Source organism: Nymphalis io, chromosome 7, assembly GCF_905147045.1.
Source record: "Nymphalis io chromosome 7, ilAglIoxx1.1, whole genome shotgun sequence".
Classification (NCBI taxonomy): Eukaryota; Metazoa; Arthropoda; class Insecta; order Lepidoptera; family Nymphalidae; genus Nymphalis; species Nymphalis io.
The window spans coordinates 10,028,953-10,052,402 of NC_065894.1; the positions used below are offsets into that span (position 1 = coordinate 10,028,953).

General features: G+C 33.2%; 1 protein-coding gene and 1 long non-coding RNA gene across 2 annotated transcripts in view; one reads left to right on the forward strand and one right to left on the reverse strand.

Annotated features, from left to right (window-relative positions):
- Window positions 1-1,129: 1,129 nt before the first annotated feature.
- LOC126769471 (parapinopsin-like) overlaps window positions 1,130-23,450 on the reverse strand; it is a 43,393-nt gene continuing 21,072 nt past the window's right edge. The window contains exons 3-7 of the mRNA XM_050488303.1: window positions 22,330-22,525; window positions 4,159-4,291; window positions 2,933-3,073; window positions 2,186-2,275; window positions 1,130-2,109 (exon numbers count right to left, since the gene is read on the reverse strand). Of these exons, the coding sequence (XP_050344260.1) occupies window positions 1,300-2,109; window positions 2,186-2,275; window positions 2,933-3,073; window positions 4,159-4,291; window positions 22,330-22,525 (1,370 nt within the window). The 3' untranslated portion in view covers window positions 1,130-1,299. The remainder of the gene's footprint in view (window positions 2,110-2,185; window positions 2,276-2,932; window positions 3,074-4,158; window positions 4,292-22,329; window positions 22,526-23,450) is intronic.
- Window positions 10,737-17,528, forward strand: LOC126769568 (uncharacterized). Its single transcript, XR_007669391.1, has 6 exons — window positions 10,737-10,865; window positions 12,092-12,179; window positions 12,447-12,534; window positions 15,689-15,865; window positions 16,208-16,343; window positions 16,601-17,528. It is a non-coding gene; the product is annotated as an uncharacterized LOC126769568 (long non-coding RNA).

A 23,450-nucleotide genomic window follows, 5' to 3' on the forward strand; every position in this document is an offset into this window, starting at 1 on the left:
AAAATAATCAGATTTTTCTTTAAGAAAAAATGTGCACTAGCTAAAGTCAGTAATATTTTATCTACAACATAATCTTACACAACTTATGATTAATATTAATAAAAATCACTTGGCATATTCTTCTTATATAAAGTGAGAAATGAAATATAATTTAAATGCGAATTTTTATTGGTCAATAGAAAATACATACATAGCTTCTATTTCGGGAGTTATGCCGCCAGCTAGCTGCGAACGAATTTTCGAAATTTCAATAGTCTCGCCTGCGGGGATTCCCTGACGCTGTATTTCAACCAAGTTAATTGACCAATGAAAATAAGCCTCTACGTCAAATTGTTGACATTGATTTTTAATTTTAACTCAATAAATTGAGCTTAGATTAATTCGTTGCAGCTACAAAGGATATTTGAAGCGTCTATGTCGTGTCATGGCATGTCTATGTTTTTACTAACCTAATAATTTGACAGACGATAAGACATTTAAATTTCAACATCGGACGTCACCTTTTCAACATTTATATAATCTTAATCTACAAATATTAGTCTAAGTGAATATTTTATATTAAAAACCTTAGCTCAACATTAATCATATTGGTGTTAAATTTAAAAATCGAATTGATTATAACTTGTAAAAATATTTTGATATATTATTGTAGTTTTAATATGTTATATTAATTATAATTTTAGACGCGCTAATCGCTTTAATAGTAAGATTTGTAAATTTTATATACCTTTCAATTAAAAATTAAGAAGATGAAAATTATTTATATATTTATAATTAAAATGTAAAAGGGATACTAAGAAATTGATTGATTAAAAGAAGGTATGCATTCTTATGAATTAAAGGGATATTTTTACATTTGTGTAAAAATTTACATATATTTAAAAAAAAAACTCAATAAGTATAAACGTTTTGAGATTTTATATAAAATTCCCTAATATATTAAATTGGACTTTCATTCTCATATGAGATCGTTTTTAATTATCCTTTATTCTTATTTATCTTAAATTAATCATGCAATAAAAGTTACAATGAGAATTATTTTCAACATTGATATATTATATATTTATTATGTTATCTAATAATTCGTTTCCATCGTTCCAAAAAATATTTAGATATAATTTTTCTTGGCACTAATATCTTTATCACAGATCCTTGACGATAGCCTTCAATTTTATAATGTTACGAGTATTTCATCTTATCGCAGAGCGCAACTCCAAATGTCCTAACCACCAAAAGTTATTTACGCCATTTTCTGACATTATCCGTCGTGACTATTATTTGTTCAATTATCAAATTCCTTTACAGATCGTCTTCATTGTCACTCGTTTCGTCATCACATAAATAACTTGTTATGCTGTCGTGTCTTTGTTTTGTTTCTGAATCGAAAAGCTTACTAACAACTCCGTCTTTTGAAAAGATTTTCGGCGGATTGAATGTATCGAGTTTTGTTTCTATGGAAAATTTTCTTCGTCTACCTTCCTGAGACACCCCACCGAGATCCAATGAAAAGCTGTGTTTGATTGGTCGTTTTAAAACGTTATCATTAACGGTACTTTCAGCATTTGTTTTTGGTTGCGTCATATCGATCTTATGTTCGTCGTCGATTTTGTTGCCATACACACAGTCTACAGCCTCTTGGGCCATGTCTTTTGGTACTCTGCTGAATACGAGACGTTCAGTGTTGACAATCGTGAGTACAGGGGATGGTTGCTTGAAAATTTTACACGATTGCCCGAAAACAAATTCCAAATTTTTATTGCTATTGCAACTTTCTTCGTCGCAAACCGTATCGCCGGACCTCTCAGCATCAGACACGGTTTTGTTCTCTTGGATAGTACACAGTTCGCAAGGTCTTCCAACTGGTCGATTGACATCATTCAAAGTCATTGAAACTGAATGATTTTCGCAATCCTCGTTTGTATTTATTTCTTTCGGCCTCTTTGGAGTGCTGGTTATGATAGTTTCTGAAGAGTTGTAACGGACAGTGATTTCGTTGTACGCTGATTGCTTGTGGGCAGGTGACAGCATTGTGTTATTATAACATTTATCCGTTTGTGAGTTTGTTCTTTTCGTGTGAATTCCGAATATCCGTTTGATAGATTGCCGGAACTGAAATACGAGAAAATTTTAATATAGTAATATATGATATTATGAATAAAAATATGAGTAAATGTATGATATTTACCTGAGTATTCATGCCAACGTAAATTAAAGGATCGTAGCAAATGGAACTCTTTGCTACCAATGCTGGTATAACTCCTGCGCCTGGTGACACCTATAATTATATAATTACACATTACAAAATTCAATTAATTTCTTGTCACTTAATAACATTGTTAAACTAGATTGAAGCTTAAGATAAATTATTTAGTTTATTGAGTCACTTTACGGATATTAAATAGCCTGTGAATGTCCCATTGCTGGGATAAAGGCCTCCTCTCCCTTTTTTGAGGAGAAGATTTGGCGCATATTCCACAACACTGCTCCAGTGCGGGTTGGTAGAATACACATGTGGCAGAATTTCAGTGAAATTATACACATGCAGGTTTCCTCACGATGTTTTCCTTCAACGACTTATAGCACGAGATGAATTATAATCACAAATTAAGCACATGAAAATTCAGTGGTGCTTGCCCGGGTTTGAACCCACGATCATCGGTTAAGATTCACGCGTTCTTACCACTGGGCCATCTCGGTCATAATTATAAATTGATTAGAATAAATTAATTCTTGAGTACGATCTCTATTCTGCATATGTGGTATCTTATATTTTCTTTCCTTTAGCATAATATGATATTTTAATATGCTGTTGTTTCTTATAATTGAGATAGCACATATACATACAACTCTAATGTGATGTGTAAAGCTCGTGACGTATATTCCTTGTTGGAGATCGTAAAAAAAATTAATAATTATAAAGCTTATTACTCACTATGCCTTCAGTAGCAAATTGTTCCATTAATGCGAAAAGTGAATAGGGTGTCCAGGCGACTGTAAAGGATATGATCATGATGAAGACCATTGCGGTCGCTCTTGCTTCTGCCCGACTCACTCGACCAAGACGCTGGGAATTCTGACAAATAACACAAAATTTTGTCAGTCATTTTACTCGTAGATGAAATATATATTTTGAGGTTTCTTGAAATTATTTCTGAGAGGTATTTAAAACTTATTAAAGCTTAATATATTTTAACAATAAATATAGTAAAATGCCGTCTAAATATTTAAATGAAGATCAAAATTTAAGGGTTTCTGTGGCTTATGAATAGAAGTTTATATTTGGTTTTAAGACTTCGCAGTTTTTAGACTCGAATTTGCTGTATAATGTTAAGCGGATTAAACTATAAAATTAATTATAATGACTCACTAAATATTTAATACAAATTAACCCTCTTTTTCAATAACTTTGATCTAATATTCCAATTTAAGATGTTCGAAAATATGTACAAAATTAAAAGTTTGTAAAAATTAAAACTATCGTAGCGTATGTATATTATTGCGTATGTATGTATATAGATGCACTAACTACCCGTCCCGGCTTCGCACAGAAAGAATAATGGTTTACATATAATGTTTACAAATATCCCAATTCTTATAATATTATTGGTTTACGCGGCGCACGCTAGTAAGGATTTTTTTCGTCATCTTCAATGATCATCATCATGTTTCAATTAACACAAAACCTTCATCGTAAATCACTTCGTTTTTTGGTGAAAACTATATGAAAATCCGTTTGGTAATTTTCGAGTTCAGACAGACAGACGCGGCACGAGACTTTGTTTTATAATATGTAGTGATATATATACTAAAATTTATATTATAATAACCAAGTCTCAATTATATAGCTATAACTTAAAATTAAAAAGCCACCGTCACAGGACTTTCAGCACATGTAAAGTATTGAAATTAATGGCATATGAACAGATTTATAATTAAAAAAAAGCTAATAAAAAATTATCGACTAAAATAAATTGATTTCATAAAATTATTATAATGTAATATTACGGTTGTCAACACTAAAGCGAAACTGTAGTTTCGGTTGAAGTGTTCTTACTGACTCTACTCTCATAGCCACTTTGTTTGAGCGTGTTGCAATGACATGCAATAAGGAACAATCATCCAAAGAAGGGTGATGATAAATATCTTAAATTAGCTTACTCGCTTCATAGTCCTGATGATGTTAACATAGCTGAAGGTGATCACAGTCAGCGGCACGATTTGTCCCATCGCAAACAGGAACAGAATATAGGTCAGCGTGTTATTAGACTGCTCATGCCAATTCACTGAGCAACTGAAACAAAAACAATAGGATATCAGTTTGAACAATAACCAATATTACTATAGCGTTAGATTTAACTGACTATTTTTATAATGTGGTAGATTCTGGACGGTCAGCGATCACTCATTATCTTACTTCACTCAATAACAATAATTGCGATGAAACAGGACGCAAAATATACACGGTATGAGAAGGTCAGGGTCTGCGTTATGCGTAAATAATTTTGCAGCTATGTAGAGGCTATCATGGTAGTTTTACATGGTTAAAATCCCACAAAATCACCCAGGCGACTAGGTGGTGTAGACATCATACTACAACACAATTGCTATTTTTTTTTTACAATTAATAGGGCACCGTTTGACCGTTGACTTGCCTGATGTTAAGCATCGACACGGTCTAAGATGTAGCACGCTTGCCTATAAGAAACCTGTTAACTCTGGATTTGAAGACACCAACATTGTACCTATCAGGAAATATCCATCATTTATCTCACCGCAACACTTTCTTTTTTATCCAAAATAACAGATTATCGAAATACCTTCTGCACAGCCGAGGAACAATTTTGCAGAACTATTGCTTTTTCTTTTGCAAATAAAATCCTTAAGAAAGAACTTCAACTAACGCATAACAGAATAATAATTAATTAATAAGATATTTTATATATAAAAACAATGTTTATTATTAATCTCTACGTAAATATTATTTTGATATAATATAATGTATACTTTTATTTATACACTACGACTTGTACTAAGCAAGATATATAAATACTATATTGATTACTTTGATTTTTTTAAATATTAGGTCCTTACATATGAAATTGACGTTTTGTACGGGAGGAATATAAAGTCAATTTTTTTTTTGTAAAATATATTTAATTAATCAAAGTATGCACCGATGTTATCTATGCACTTTTGCCATCTCATAGGTAGTTCATTGATCCCTTTACTAAAAAAACCATGGGGGCGAGAATCAATAAGCTCTTTGAAGGCGGTTTGGACTACCGCATCGGAGTTGAATTTTTTTCCTGGTAAAAAGTAGTCCAAATTCCGGAAAAAATGGTAATCTGTTGGAGCAAGGTCCGGGGAGTACGGTGGATGTCGCAGACATTCCAATTATAGCTCATCTAACTTAGTGGTTGTTTGTTGTGCAGTGTGTGGTCTTGCGTTGTCGTGAAGCAACAGTCGCCTAGAGCGATTGACCAATCTCCGTTGTTTAGCAGCTAGTTCTTCCTTCATGGCTTGCAGTTGCTGACAATAGATATCTGCCGTAATCGTTTGGCCAGATTTTAGAAACCTAGTGAACGACACCGGCGCTAGTCCACCAAACACTCACAAGTAACTTTTTTTGAGTCAATTTTCGTTTAGGGCAGGATTTGGCTGGGTTTCCAGGGTTCAGCCATTGCGACGAGCGCTTCCGATTATCATACAGTATCCACTTTTCATCACAAGTAATGATTCGATTTAAAATCCCTTCATTATTGTGTCGGTTGAGCAAAGTAACACAGCAGTCGACGCGTGTTTGCAAGTTCGATTCAGTCAAATCATGAGGTACCCATCGTTCAAGTTTTTTTACTTTCCTGATTTGCTTCAAGTGGATTAATACAGTTTTATCACCCGAAGCCTGCAGCTATCTCTGAAGTGCTTTGTGATGGATCCGCTTCCTTACAATAGCCTTTAATTCTTCATTTTCCACTTTGGTCAGTTTTTGGTTTGGTTTTGAAGGTCGAAATTTCCAGAACGAAAATGTTGAAACCAAAAACGTACCGTGCTTGCTTTTGCGACACAGCGCAGTACACATCATTAATCCTTCGTAAATATACCGATATTTCATGTTTTCCATTATGCGGTAATAAGCGACGCCAAAGAAAAAAATAATGAGGAAAAAAGAAATGAATGACTGTTTTCAAAATTGAAATGTACCAGCTAAATGAATTTATAAATTTGAATTTGGAATTCTTAACCAAAGAGGAGATATTTCAGATCAAAGTGGTCAGTACGACAAAACGTTAATTTCATATGTAATGACCTAATACAATCTTCGTTTGCCTTACTAAGATAAATATAATAAAAAAAGTAGTTCACATATAGTACAGTTATTTAACTTATACGGATGTAAATTAAAAAAGTCAAATAAATTAAAACTCGTTCAAGTATCAATGAAATCTCGCTCTACCATTTAAGGGCAATAAATGAATACTAAATCTGCTACAGTCATCCAATTTTTTTTCTTTGGTGACTAGCCAAAAAAATATTTAACTGTGTTACGTTATTTATATTTCATATACAAATATTTATAATAAGCGTACATCAAATTGAAAAAGAACTATTGAAATGGATTTAATCGTATCATTTAAAACACAACTCCAAAAATGACTCTGCTATATATTTTTTTTTTATATGCCCCGGGATGGCAAATGATTCTACTCCACCTGATGGTAAGTGGTAGTAGAGTCCAAACGCGACGACGGCCAGTACAGTCGGGAAGAATGTTCTGTACTAGCCGTCCCCGCCTTGCCGGCCCGCAAGATGCCTCTTCACGCCTCGTTTGAAGGAACCCGGGTTGTAAGAGGAGGGGAACACGTGAGCTGGTAAGGAATTCCATTTTTTGGTAGTGCGACAAAGAAAGGAGTTGCCAAATTTCTTTGTGCGCGATGGAATTGATGTCACAGTTAGGCGGTGACATCGAGAACCAGCTCGCGTGGACTTAAGAAGGAAGGGGGAAGCAGGAATTAGAGAGAATAATTCCTCAGAGCACTCGCCGTGATACAGACGATAGAAAGCGCTCAGTGCTGCTATCTCGCGACGCAATTGTAAAGATTCAAGGGTGTTTGTGACCTTTACGTCGCCAATAATGCGTACTGCACGTCGCTGCAACCGGTCCAAGGCCTCCATTAGGTACTTAGCGGAGCCATCCCAAAGGTGCGAGCAATATTCAACGCAAGACCGTACCTGTGTTTTGTATAACAGGCACAGTTGTTGTGGCGTGAAAAAACGCCGCACCTTGTTCAGAACTCCGAGTTTTCGTGAAGCTGTTTTTATAATAGCCTCGATGTAATCCCTTGGACTAAGGTCGAAGCGAACGTCCATCCCCAGCATGGCGATTTTGCTTTGTATCATCAGCGGTGTGCCACAGAGGGAGGGATGAGGGTAAAATGGTGACTTTTTCGCTGTGAGAGCGCACACCTGTGTTTTCTTGGCATTAAACTCAACAAGATTATCAGAACCCCATTTGGCGATGAGCTCTAATGTCCTATCGAGTTCAAAAACAAGATGCTCCCGCCTCTCCTTAGTTTCCGCCCGCCCAGCCACTGCGCGTCCGTGGTATCCACCATGCACTGTACTATCATCTGCATAGCAATGTATGTTCCCAAGAGAGAGCATATCATTGATATGCAAAAGAAAGAGTGTGGGAGATAGCACAGATCCCTGGGGGACGCCAGCATTCACTACATAGAATTGTGAAGCGCAACCATCTACTAAAACACGAAGGCTACGCTTGTGTAGGAAGCTGGCAATCCAGGTGCCTGAGCAGGCAGACCATATGCCGGTAGCTTGGAGAGAAGACTTCTGTGCCAGACCCTGTCGAAAGCCTTGGAGATATCGAGGCTGACAGCCAACGATTCTCCATGCTTGTCGATAGCTTCACCCCAGAGGTGCGTTACGTACGCTAGAAGATCACCTGTGGACCGTTTTGGTCGAAACCCGTACTGACGATCATTAATTAGACAGTGATCTTCTAGGTAATGGATCAGTTGGTTGTTTAAAATCCGTTCCATCACCTTACAAAGTACTGAGGTGATAGCTATTGGCCGATAATTTGCCGGGTCAGACCGATCCCCTTTTTTGGGAACCGCTTGCACATTAGCTCTTCTCCAAGCCTCCGGCACACATCCCGAAGAGAGAGAAAGTTGGAACAGGCGCGTTAACACAGGAGACAGCTCCGCCGCGCACTTCTTCAGCACAATGGCTGGTATTCCATCGGGACCGCTAGAATACAATAATTGCTAAAAAAGTATAAGTATCTGAATAAGCGGCAATACAACATGTGTACTTGTTTAGTAAAATCCTCTGTTAGCTGCCATTGCGAAATTTCAAATGAATATGAAACTTCATTAATGCTCGCAAAATTTTAATTATAACTGTAATTATTCTTAATGGGAATATGTGAGACGCAACTAAGTATTCTGTAACAAAAATATCCCATTTCATTTGTTTCGGTTTAATAATCGCTTGGACGTATTGAATATACGTCGTATTAAAATAATTTGGACATATAAAATGGTGGTAGGGCTTTGTGTAAGCTCGTCTGGGTAGGTACCACCCACTCATCAGGTATTCTACTTCCCCAAAACAGCAGTACTTAGTATTGCTGTGTTCTGGTTTGAAGGGTGAGTGAGCCAGTGTAATTACAGGCACAAGGGACATAACATCTTAGTGCGCAAGGTTGACGATGTAAGCGATGGTTAACATTTCTTACAATGCCAATGTCTATGAGCATTGGTGACCACTTACCATCAAGTGGAGCATATGCTCGTCCGCCGACCTATATTATAAAAAAAAAACGTTCTTTATGCTAAATATAATACAAAAATATATAACGGTGAATTTAGCTGGATTTATTTGTAGCACAGAATTTGATCTAGATATCTTAATACTTTAAAATTTTACTCTGCGTCTTTTAAAAAACAAAGACGTGGATTTCGTAAGATATATAAGAAAACGCTAAATAAAAAAGACAATTGAATTGTTTATTTTCTACTCTTGTGTATTTTTTGGAAGCGTCGTGTCCATATATTTAAACTTGATTTAAAATATTATTTATGGGGTAATATATAAATAGTAATATATGTGACGTTTAATTCTCAGTTCTTTTATAGAATTAGATGTAATTAAAAGTATTTAATAATCATTTATCCTAGATAGCTAGCTATCTCTTCTTTTATTAAATTTTCATCAAAAGTAAAATCTGGACACCGACATAACGTAATATCTAATAGGAAAAGTTTATAACTGATTATGACTTACCAGCAGTTGGCCTATTTATTCTTCCGCTTACACATACATGGATTAGACATACGTCTACATATAAATGCACCTTGTATACTATTTATACCTGTTATATCAAATCTAGCCGTGTTGTATTTAACACTAAAATCGGTCGCTATTGTAAATACAACTTTTAGCGTTCACCTTTGGGGAATTCCAGCACCGAATATCAGTAAATTTTCGTGCAAAAATATCAGATATATAAGTTTACTACAGATCTTCCGCTCTGGTATCTCCGTTTTTAATCTGTATTAAATTAATAAAATATAATCATGAATGCCTGTTAATGTCCCACTGCCGGGCTAAGGCCTCCTCTCCCTTTTAAGGAGAAGGTTTGGAACTTATTCCACCACGATGCTCCAATGCGAGTTGGTAGAATACACATGTGGCAGAATTTCAATGAAATCGGACATGCAGGTTTCCTCAGGATGCTTTCCTTCACCGTCAAGCAAGAGATGAATTATAAACACATTCTACGCGTTCCTGATTTTTATAGATAAGCAATTTTGAATTTGGTTTTCAATATTTTTAATTTATTTATCAATGTAAATAATTCTTTCAATATTATTTATATAAACGGTCTATCAATTTTCTACTATTGGCATAATCAAACAAGCAATTTATACTTGTTGATTAAGGACATAAAAATTTGGTGAAAATTGTTCGGGCTTGAATCCTCAATTTTCTTTTTTTGAGGTTCTAGGGTAACTCGGCTTTAAGTATAACTTTAACAATTAATTAATTAATAACTCAGGTCTGAGGTGCTTATTTCTGAGCCGATGGTAAATTTTGACAATTAATAAGTAAGTGTAACGTTTCTATATTGAATAAAGCTTTTTGTCAATTTTTGAAATAATTTATTTTGATGAAAAAAATCTTTGATAGTTTAAATTATAGATATATTTCCGAAATAGTTTGTAACGATCAATCACACAAACGATATGTGTACGTATATAACAATATGATATATATTGCGTCAGTGGGCGAAGTGTGAGCGTAACTCAAAGTTGTGTTTGCGATTTTTACTGTGTACGTGGGAAAAGTGTATTAGAAATTGCAGTAGTAGTGACGTATTTTAATGTAGGCTACCTCCGCTTTTACTACAACTGTTATACGTTTTTATAACATTTTCGCATGGCGTCTTTGGTTTATTTAATGTTAAAATTTCAAAGTGAATTGTATTTAATAAGATAATATATAATAATAGTTTATTTACTTATAAACACAACACAAAATACACGTATCGATTGATTGTATATGGTTTTTCCTTATAATTTTCTAACTGTATAAATAATAAGATAATTTGCGTTGATATCTTAGTTTTCCCACATAATTGTGGTGGAGTTTTCAAATGGTTGTTCTTTAGTTTTATTAGATATTTTTTTAAAATATTTTCCTGCTTAAAGCGTCGTATCAAACGGGTTTCGTTCGGTACGTTTACATCGATACCACATTTACATAGGCTGCGGTATACTTTCCTTATTCCGCGCAGTTTCGAACAAACTGTTTGTGTGTTGTGGGTCTGATCTTGTGTTAAGGTAAAAAGTTACATTGTTTATAATAATATTCGCATTTTAATGAGATATCAGGAGAGACTTACCGTGTAATACTTAAACAAATATTAAAATATAAATAGATATTTAAGAAATATTAAGTTTATTTTTTTAATATCGATTAAATTTGATAGAATTTGTATGTAATAAATGATTTTTAAATTCTGCATTATCAGAAATGATAAAAAACGTCTTTGCTATTTTTTTTATCTAACAAGATTATGTTTTTATACGCATTTTTAAAAGTGTTTAACGGTAAATTATGTTCAATTGCCTTAAAGTGATATTAACAAAAATAATATACTGAAAGTTTAAAAAATATAGTTTACGTTAAAAAAATCATAAAATATACTTCTTACTAAATTAAATCATAAAATATACTACTTCGACCAATATATTAATTCGAAGTTTTCTTACTTTATAACGGATCTATCTTTTAATATATTAAAAAAGCGTAAATTGGGAAATCTTTTAGAGAATATCTGATAATAATAATAATGATGAATCTGTTATAAGGAGTATATTAAATAGTAACGTGATTTATAATATTCATTTACAGTAACAGCTTGCGAATTCATTGATAAGGATTTGTTGCTTATTACGCCTTGTTGCTCAATTGTGGGTTAAGGGATATATATGTGACAGAATATCGTTAAACAAATAAAGATTTCCTCGCGATGTTTTCCTTAACCGCTGAGCTTATAATGTTATAAGAAAGATGTTTTGAAGAAATTTCATAAGATTAGTTAACTGTGTACTCTCAAAGTATAATTTTCTCCTTAATATATTTTTAACTTTTATTCGTGATTCTGTGTGTTGAAATATTTCTGACGGTCCAATTAAGATAAGCATTAAGCACGTGAAATCTCTCATGCTTTTCCGGATTTGAAAGAGCGATATTTTGTTAATTTCTTCATTTTCTAGTATTTATATTCCAAATTTTATGGCGTACTTTTATATTGTATTATTTCTTAGATATTATTGACCCTAGTTTGTTGGTTTTATGAATCTAGTGGAAGAGGAACAATTAGACTTAGGTTCGAATAAACTCGTATATGCTTATTGATTTCATATTTTTTTTATGTTTAACCCTTGTGTTATAATTTTATTATTGAAAGTCCCTTATGTACATACATGTCTCTGTTATTTATATAAGTTAGTTTAATGATAAAAAGGTAGAAGAATGTGTATTTGTCATAATTTGTTTACAGCTTCAATAAATCTGTTAATCGGAATAAGATTACCTCTGCGGAACATTTATTTGGTAATTGGCGGGCCCTAGCCTCCTGACACTATGACGTAAGTAATAATGCACAGCATTGAATTTATATTTTTTATTTGTTATTTATATGTAATATAAAGACGAAAAATTCGATCTTCTGGTTAGTCTGCTGGTTAGTTATCCACTTGTAATAAATAATTATGTGTATTTCTTATTGAAAATATTTTTTATTGTATAATGATATAAAATAGTTGTAATATATTTTTGTTCTGTGCTATATTTAAAAAAGCATAGTAAAGATAACGAACACTGAACAAATATTTGAACATTCGTTTTTGTTATAGGTCGAAATCATCCATATTTTATTTCGAAACATGTTGTTTTTGTATATCGCTGAGAAGAGGGTGTTTTATTATGGCATACATGCAATTGGTAATGTACAATTTAAAGTTTTTTTTTCTATTATATTAATAAGGCTGTTCGAGCGTTTACTTGAACAATTGCAATAACCAAACGCGAAAATGATGGAGTGGACAACGATTGGTCCTGCAAGAAAAATTCAAATCATAACGATTTGAACTATAAATCAAGTATAACGCATATAATTTTAATACGCCTTTCATTTTTAATTCCGAACGTTAACATTTTGGTCCTTCGACGCCAAATTAAGAAACCACGCAACCTAAATTGAATATATTGAATCGAATATATTGCGAATATTGACCGCTGAAGCTAGAAGAGATTCAGGAGCTGCTGGATGTGGAAGACAGGCTACACGCGCATTTCGGTACGGTCAACGCATCTGCTAACTATCCAACCCTTGTTTCTTTTGTTTTCTATGGTGTCGTATATAATTTCAGCTATCCACTAAAAACCTTGGTATATCGCGCTTAGAACCAGACCGTGATAGACGCTAGTTGACGTAGTGTGTTCTGCCAAAAACAGTAAGTACTCCTCAGTTTAAAATCCTCCACAATGGTAAATGGTAATGGTAAAATGGATAGATCTCCTCAGTTAGGTCTCAGTGATAAGAAGGTAGAATTGTTAGTACGCGAATTCATTAAAAAACGTGGCATTTTGAAAGCTAGGCTAACTAGATTCGGTACTTATATAAATAATTTCGATATTAAATTGGCTACTGTACAAAATAAATTTGATTTAAAATTAAGGATTGAAGGTGTCGCGAACCTGTACCGCGAATTTAATAGCATTCAGTCAAAGATTGAAGAAAGTGTTCGTAAGTGTAATTATGACGAGCAACTTTCTCAAAGAGAACAGTTCGAAGATTACTATTATAGCACCCTCTCTCAAGCTGAGTTCTTGTTCAATAGTGGTAGCAGTGGTAGTAATGGTGAGGTCACTACTTGTTCCAAATCATGCGGCAATAGTCAATTACGATCAGTAAAACTACCTATAATTACCTTATACATTACCTTCTTTTGACGGGCCATACGAGCACTGGCTGGAATTTAGAGATACATTTCTGTCACTGGTGCATGATTCAAAAGAAATCAATAATATTCAAAAATTTCACTATCTAAAGTCATCTTTAAAAAGCAACGCGGAGTCGGTGATCGATGCACTAGAATTTACTTCCGATAATTATTCGATCGCATGGGACCTTCTACTTAATCGATATAATAATAGTAAATTATTAATTCATAACCACGTAAAGACAATATTCAATATTCAAGATTTAAGCAGGGAGTCACCTGCATCCATCCGCACTCTCATAGATATTATATTAAAAAATCTACATTCTAAAGATATATTGGTGAGCCTGTCGATACCTGGGATACGTTAATTATATTTATTGTTGTCTCAAAGCTAGATAGAATCACTGAACGGGAGTGGGAGCAATTTAAAGTCGTTTCATTAAATTAATAATTCAAAAATAAAAGTTGATCATTTAATAAGCTTTCTCAAAAATCGAGCGGACATGCTAGAAACATTGCAAGGTTCGCATAATACTACGCAAAATATTAAGTTCACAAAAGAAACAAAAAATAATATTAAAACAAACACAACGTCGCATAAATGCAACGTTTCTACCAGTAAACCGCACGATCACCGTCACTACGCGAGCAAAAAGATTTCGTGCAATCTTGATCACCGACTATACGCTTGTGAAAAGTTCATCAAATCTTATTTAGAATCTAAACTAAAACTTATTCGCGATAACAACCTGTGTGAAAATTGTTTTCGTTATGCTAATCACACAATCGATTTATGTAAATATGGAGGGTGTAGATTTTGTACAAAGAAGCACAACTCGATTATTTTCCAGCAAGCGCCCCAAAACGACTCAAAGAACATAGCTAACAGTTCCATAACTCTTCACTCGTCATTCGTAAACCAGCAACTAAGTTTACACTCGTACGCAGGCCCTGCGGTTGCATCGATTCCCTCCGCGTACCCCGCATACCCTGCGGATTCAAGTAGCAATACAAATGATGCACACTTATCTAAACGCACACAATATTCTTTACGACCGGTTTTATTGTCCACTGCGTTAATCGAAGTACGAAGTCGACAAAATGTTTATATACGTGCGAATGCTTTGCTTGATAATGGTAGTGAATGAAGTTTTATAAGTGCGTCTTTTCGCAAATTATTAGGGGTTAGTACATTACAGTCCGTTCACGAAATTAGAGGTGTGTTAAATTATTAAATAGGAAAGGTAAAGGCGCTAAAACTACTAAGTCGTACATTTGTATATTTATTTGTCTAGTCACGAGCGCTGTTCATTTGGAGCTGGTTAGTGACCTTACCACTAAAGCCTACATGCTTACATTAAATCGTTTCATTTCACGTAGATCTAAACCCGCTGATATTATGTCTGACAACGGTAGAAATTTCGTGGGACTAATAAATGATTTCGCTAAATTTCTAGAACGATGTAGCGCTGAAATTATTGAGTATGCTACTCAACAACAAATAAAATTTAAATTTATTGTACCATACTCTGCTCATTTTGGAGGATTGTGGGAGGCAGGAGTACGATCGTGTAAATACCACCTTCGTCGCGTTGTGGGCAACGCCTATCTTACGTACGAAGAGTTTACCACTGTATTAACGCAAATAGAAGTCATCCTAAACTCTCGCCCGCTTTCTCCAATGTCATATGATCCCAATGATCCACTTCCTCTCAGTCCCGCTCACTTCCTGGTTGGCCGTCCGCTTACAGCGCCTGCCTGCGGAAACCTGATGGAAACGCCTACACATAAACTTGAAAAAGAAAAAAATTCAAATCATAACGACTTGAACTATCAATTGAGTAAAACGCATATCATTTTAATACGTCTTTCATTTTTAATTCCGAACGTTAACAAGGCTATTACTACACATTTAAACCACATATTTTAATAGGGAATGAAATCTATAATTTACTATTAGTTTTTTGATTTATAAATAAGTGGACAGACAAATGAGCCACCTGATGCGGTCACCACGGCCATACATTGGCGCTGTAAGACATATTTATCGTATATCTCAAATGCGCCACTAACCTGGAAACTAAGATTTAATTAAACCGGAACACAGTACTTATTGTTATGCTATAGTAAGACTAATTTTATCATTTCAGGTTGGGATAATTTTAGGTACAATAGCCGCAGGGATTGTTATTGGCTTCGAAGTCGATAAGGCTAATGAAAAATATCAACATATAAGTTCTTTATGGATTGCAATATTTTTTTTACTTTTTTTAACAATAACTTTGGCCCTTATATTCAATATTATTCTTCTTATTGGATTACATAAGGTAATATCTTTTTATTATTCTAAAGAGTCAAAATGATTCAGTGATTAGAACAGGTGAATCTTAACCGATGATTGTTGGTTCAAATCTAGGCAAGCACCACTGGAATATTAGTGTGCTTAAAGGAAAACATCGTGAGGAAACCTGCATGTGATAGATGAAATTCTCCCACATGCTCCACCAACCCGCACTGAAGCAGTGATGTGGAATAAACTCCAAGATTTCACCTCAAAATAATATAAGGGCTTAACCCGGCAGGGACACTTCTATCTTCTAGGCTCTTTAAATTTTTTTTTAATCAAACAACCTAATGTTTAATGAAGCATTCTTTTGTTTTATTTTCAGAATAAGCCTGGTCATGTAAAAGCTTATCTTATTTTTAACATAATATTGAGTGTTATTTTCGTGGTAGTTGTAATGTTATCATTTATAACGGGATATACCAATATCTCAGAAATTTTAAGAAAAATTATACAATTATGTAAGTAAATTTAATAATATATTATTTTATGGGCAGGTTATTGTTTAGGAAGATAAAATAGTTAATAATCAGATCACAAAATAATGATTGGCTGTGGTTTGAAGAAGGAGTGAGCAAGTGTAATTAATAAAACTTGTGTTAATAATAAAAATTGTGTTAGGAATGGGGACAATAGCCTAAGGGGTCAATATCGAACCTACGACTTTTACGTCGTTACCCGTGAACCGTTTCTTATATTTACAATGACTATTTTTCAGTGATATCCATCTATTACTTACTCGTCTACAGAAGTTATTACATTAAAATGAAGGAAACCCCCGAACAAACCGCTTAAGAGATGAAATATTTCCTTCATATAAAATCCTACAGTATATTCCAAAGGCAGAAAGAGGAAGACAAAACAAACCCAGATTCATATATTCCACAACAAGATTAACAGATCATTATACGACGAACCAAACTTCGATAGTGGAGAGGCACAAGAAGAAGACATCTATATTAATATTATAAATGCGAAAGTACTTTGTCTGTCTGTTATGCTTTTAAGGCACTACTGGTTAAATTTGGCATGAAGTAAACTTGAACTTCAGGGACGGACATAGGTTACTTTTTTACATAATAACCGCCCCACATCACGCGGGGCGATTACTAGTTATGTATATAATATAAGAAGGTCGAGATTAAAATATATTAATTTATTATAAGCATTTTTCCACCATGTAATGTATTCGTAAGTATGTATCCTTTGTTGGAGCTCCTTAATAAGTAAATAAATAAATAATACAACACTTTTGCACTACCATATGTCTTGGTGTTCAAATCGGACTGGAGGAAATCATTCTTTCGTCATTGTGAAGTATATAACCATTAAATATACCAATAATGAGTCTTAACCGATGATCATGGGTTCAAACCCGGGCAAGCACCAATGAATTTCCATGTGCTTAAGATGTGTTTGTAATTCATCTCGTGCTTGACGGTGAAACAAAGAATCGTGATGAAACCTGCATATGTCTAATATCAATGAAAATCTGCCACATATGCATTCCACCAACCCGCATTGGAGCAGCGTGGTGGAAAATAGCAAAAACAGATTACAAGTCTTCAATCGGTAATAATATATATATTTAGCTGGCATGTGATGCCTGGCTTATGTGAAACATCGAACTTAATTTAAAAATGCAGTAAAATAAATATAAACACAGTGCTTCGTTAGAAAAAAAAAAAATTTTTCTTATTATTATAATAATATGTAGCACCGAAACTAACGCGCCACGCACACGCAAGGTGCGCAAGAAAGCGGTAACGGACATGGGGCACGATGGATGATATAAAGTCGTTTGCGGTATCGTTTTTAACCCTAATACGCGCCAATGTTTAACTTCGATAATAAATATTGATAAAAATAAGAACTAACCATAAAATACATTTTAAATATAAATTCTAACTGTCACATCGAAAGGAATAAAAAAAATACCGTTTGATATCATTTGAAAATATTATCCTTGAAGTAGCTTTTAACGTAGTGTACACACACTAAAGGCCACTAAAGTTTTTCTGGAATAAAGCTTGGCGTTTGACGTTATATACTATCTAGATCCGATCAATATCTCCAAATAAGCCGCTTACGTTAAGTTTGGTTAGAGATCTAAAGTCAGAGACAATTTCGAGGAACCAAAACATTTAGGTACATACAATTGTATATATCATAACGATATATATACCTATATCTCATTTTAATATTTCTTACATATTTCATTTTTTTGACTGCCTCGTTTGTGATGTTTCTAGATATAAGACCACAAATTCCGAGGTCCTGGGTTCAAACCCCAGGTCAGCCCAATAAAAAGTTATTGGGTTTCTGAACAATCTCAGTAGCAGCACTGGAAGTTGGAAGTGTATACACTCCCGTGCCTCGGAAATATAGTCCCACCGGATTATAAGATTAAAGGAATAGAAAGTACATCTTTGTTTGTACACACACATCTGCACTATAATATGTACTGCGCAGTTGACTAATCTCTCTGGTCTCCGCGGCCGAAATCGGCCAGGACACCATCATCATCTGGGTAGGACGAAATGACTAACAAATTTAGGTAAATTTTAACTATAATCAAAAATAATGAAAACCATCCTTATGTATATATAAATAAGATTGCAATCATCATCATCATCATCATGCATCAATGGTCACGTATTATTCAATAAGATTTTATATATATGATAAAAAGCGTGGAGTTAGTATTTGTTGGTTATCAGACAGGAATATATATTTAATTGTATTTGATAAACAATGTTGTTGGAAAAGAGCAACTACTGATTTTATTGCCGGTTCTGCATTTACATTATGAACTTGTGGTAGCTTTACATTTAATATTTATAATCCTGTAAAATTCAATAATAAATAGTTTTTTGATGTTAATACAAACATTACACAAGTGAATATGCAAAAATCGGTAAAGAATAAACATAGGTTATGAGTTTTATACGATTATCTTATAAAATGGACCCTCATAAAACCAAAAGTACCTACATAAATAAACATATATAATATAAATAAGGGTTAGAAGGCGATAAAAAAGTCACAAATTCAATCCTAACATTTTTATTTTTGAAGATAAATCTCATCTTAGTTGCCATCAACGCTTTCTTATCCATTTTTATTATAAAATGTCATATTTAATATGTTGGAATAGTATTCACTAATAATTTATCTTAAGACAAACAATTGCAAGCTTATTCAAATTCCTAAAAGTTGAAATGTTTAGAAAAATTAAAAATTAGATTTTTAAATACAATATTTCAATTGAGGACTTAATTATGTATATACAAATTAAAAATTAAATAGCTACTGTACAAACCATGGCTACGTGAAATGGTCGCAATACCACGAAAAATAGTTCCAAATATAAAATAAATAATTCTGTCTTATTATAAAATATATAAATGAGTCTAGACTCTAGGTCAAATAAGGCTGTTCTTAAAGTCGTTCGAAAATCAAACACAACTTTTAGGAGTTATAATATTGTTTTAGTAATGTTAATGACGTCACAGCCTTTTCCAATAAATTAGGACTCGAAAATAATGAGATATAAATAAACATACCAGGTTGAAGTTTTCAAATTATCGAAATTGAATTTCATTTAATTATGTAAAAGTCACTAAGAGCTTTGGATTTTATCCTTCATACTAGGCTCTTCAATTGCGGATCAGTGAACATACCAATATAAATAATTTGTGCCAGAATATCAAATGTAGGTTTCTTCACGGTTCAAACCTGAGATCATTACTTTTCCGGTTAATCATGACGTTTTGTAACCACCTTGACTGTGGTTAAAAAAATTATTAAAAACATATTCATTTTGTCATTTTAATATATTTGAAAAGATCGCTTTGTTACCATTAGATTCAATTAGCTTTTGGAAGAAATTTTTCGCCTCTGATATTCTAGTATTCTAGACATGAAAAACATAATGGGGCCTAAAAATTTATTGCCACCAGATAAGCTAAGACATTAGGAACATACATAAGAACATAGGTTTAGGTAACATTTTGATAATAGCTCCTAACCTTTTTCCTCAATTCTTTTTTTTTCGATCGGTTTCCCAGTAAATAGTTCCGAGATCCCTTTGCGAGACAAACCTTAATACCTTAGTACTAATATTACCAATATAACTATTGTTATCCCTTAAGGGATAAATAAAAAACGTCATTTGTTTTGATCAACCACACTGATGAGTTAAACATATTTGTTCGTGGGTTTCATCCTTGTGTAGATGATACGATTGCAGTATTTGCTAAAATAGCAAACTATTTAGACAAACAACCCGATATACCGTAATAATAAGTATCGCATTTAGATTCAATTTATTATTGTTACAATTTGTTTAACAAGTAAAGAAACAGTTAAACAACTTGTTAAATAACTTCCTTTTATTATATTGTAAAAACATATAATAACATAAATAATTTAGAATTTCAATTTAAAGTCCTCCAGATCGATTTCGGCCACGGCAGTCAAGAGAGATTAGTCAACTAAGCAGGACATATTATAGTGAACAAGTGTGTGCACAAACACACGTACACTCTATTTCCTAATTCTCATAATCCAATGGGACGGCAATCCGACACGACCGGAAAAAGCTCAGGCGCAGGACCAACGGTTTTACGTGCTTTCAGACACTACCAACTTCCAGACTCCGCGCTGCTATTGAGAATTTTCTGCAGAAAAACCCAATAACTTTAATAATATACATACCATGACCGCGTGGCATTATATATTTGTTTTTGTGTCTAATCCCAGCTTTTTGCCTGTGTAAGAAGGGTGTATAGCATTTTTTATAAAAATGAAATAAGAATAAAATTTCACCCAAGACAGGACAAAGGACAGAAGGTTTGTTTAAGTTTTTTTTTTAATTAATTAAAAATGAATTGTTACTACTTTTGTGCCCGTAAATGTTCCATGACCATAAAAATAAGGATTAAAGCTTATTCGCCGCCTCTGGTTTGCTTAGGCTTGCTTTCAACAAAACGTGCGAAGCTAAATTGTAAATACAATTGATATTTGAAGGGGCAGAGAGTAGGTTTGATGTCATTCAATGAATGATACAGAATCTTACATGAATATAACATATTTAAAATATGAATTTCAATGTGAACATCACTTCATTGTTGCTTTGTATAGTCGCGATCGACACACGGAAATTACCCTTCGAAGTTTAAAGACCGAAGTCACAACCATTCTATAATATTCACTACATAATGTTTACCGCAATATGTTGCTAAAAATATAACGTGCCTTCAAACCTAATAATACATAAGTACATTTAATCGTTTAATCATTCCCGGGTTCGACATGGATAAAGCAGAGTCGCAAAAACTTTAATCTCAAAATTAATAAAGACGGGGTAAACTTTGAACATTATAAATTGCCTGTGCCCAAAGAATGAGGTTTTGGAAAACGAAATTATGGTTCAAGTTTCACAGTAACAATTAGTTTACTTTTTATAAGCTTGCTTGTTATGGGTAATCACTTAACGCTATAAATTCATTACCAAAGTTCTTGAATGTTTTACATCTACACAATCAGGGAATCTTAAAGAATTTATTGCAATTAATTAAATATGAACAGAATCCAAAAACAAACTAACAAGACTTGGAAATAAAATGATGTTCTTTTTACAAATTCCATAAACTGATACAGATGGCCAGTTCGTAATGAGATTCTATTATTATTAATAACCCTTGTTTACGTTCCTCAATATTTATGTTCAACATATTTTGTAGAATAAAATAGCTACCAAGACCGAAAGGTCACAAACTTGACAGAAAACGTCCTTTCAAGTCGTGTCTAATGTTTATCCCTTAATTAATTATTGTTTTAAGAAGTTAAATGTCAAGTTTCTGCCTTAATCATAGAAGTTGAAGCAAATAATATCTTTGACAATTGCGATTTAGAAGAGACTTTAGTGAGGGCCGATTAAAAGAGACTTATCCTATTATCATTTTTTTAATTTGATTTAGAATTAACACAGTCGTAATCTTTAAAGGATATTAATTTATTTGAATTGTTCAACATCCGCTGAAATGTATTTTGTATTGAAAATAATTGTAACGATTAATATGCCTAGTATACTGTTAACAATAAAAAAAGCGTAATAAATTGAGGTAAATAAAAAAATTATTTCAGCTTTTCATTGTTAGTTAATGACACTTTACACACTAATATATGAGAGTTATATACATAATTTGTCATATATTATATACAATAATAATACTACATGCATCAAAATAGCGTATTATATCATATATTTTGTTTCTCTTAGAAAGTTTTGCTCAACAATTGGTTTGCTTATTAATGTACATCATATTTTTTCCTAGTATTAGTCTCAAGTACTATGCAGATTATAATCTTCCAAAATTTAATTAAATTCATATCAAGGAACAATGAACGTTACAAACAGATGCTGATGAAAGGCAAACCTACCTTATATTCGCCGCTTCATTTACGTAGTTTCCCCATCCCATCAGGGGTGGTGTGGTGAGCGCTAAGGAGTAAGTCCAGATGAAGACTACTGATAGCGCAGCTCCCTTGGAAGTCAGGTGCCTCGAGCTGAGAGGTCTGGTCACCATCAAATACCTCTCGAAAGATATGACCGTTAGCGTCGTGATTGATGTTATACCTGTAATGAAAATACTATATTATAATTATATTATATCATACTAGCTTCTAGGAGCAACGCCTGATGTTATATTTTATTTAATTTTGTTATTATATATCTGTTGTTTTTGTCACGGTTTCCAAGGAGTTTTGTCATAAGCCGAATTTCATTTGAGCGAAGCCTGGGTTTCAACTAGTTAATTATAATATATAATGTTACTAAGTCTGTGAAAGTGATGGCTTTTGTCTTATTCTCCTTATCTTAAAATTATATTATCTTTTCTTTTTCTGATATTTAAATCTAAATTCAAATTTTGATTGGCAGCAAACATAATTAACGTTGACAGGAGCTTGACTATAAGTCAACATCCTATTTATCTTCGAGTAATTTTGTTAAGATTTTTCTTCGATTTACCAAATGTACTTTAAGGGTGTATAATTTATATAATAAGCTTTAATATTTCGAGTAATTTTTTCACCTACCAAAAGGTGGCAAAATTGAAATAGATTAAAAAGAAAAGATAATAATTGAGTTGCTTTGTCGTTTTGGATTGTTAATAAATTTACCTAATACGCTAATGCTAATAAAAGTAATATCAATCAATTACTTAATAATAATTTAATAAGTGTATCAAGGGATTACTTAATTTATTATACTGAAACTGACAACATTTTGGATAACAAATACTCCTAAATGCCTTTAAGTAATTGAATACTTTCCAATCATACGAAAAATTTGGCCACATTAAACAACTATGTATACGACTACGAGGCTAAAATATTAACGTTACAACTTTAAGAATATAATTAAATGGCGCCTTTAAGTAATATTGAAAGTATGTACAAAAATTTGTAGATGCAGATTTTTAATAATAGCTCAGGTTCAATTTATAGTGGATCCAAAGCGAAGATATCCGCATTTTACACCAATAGGTAAAAAATATCAT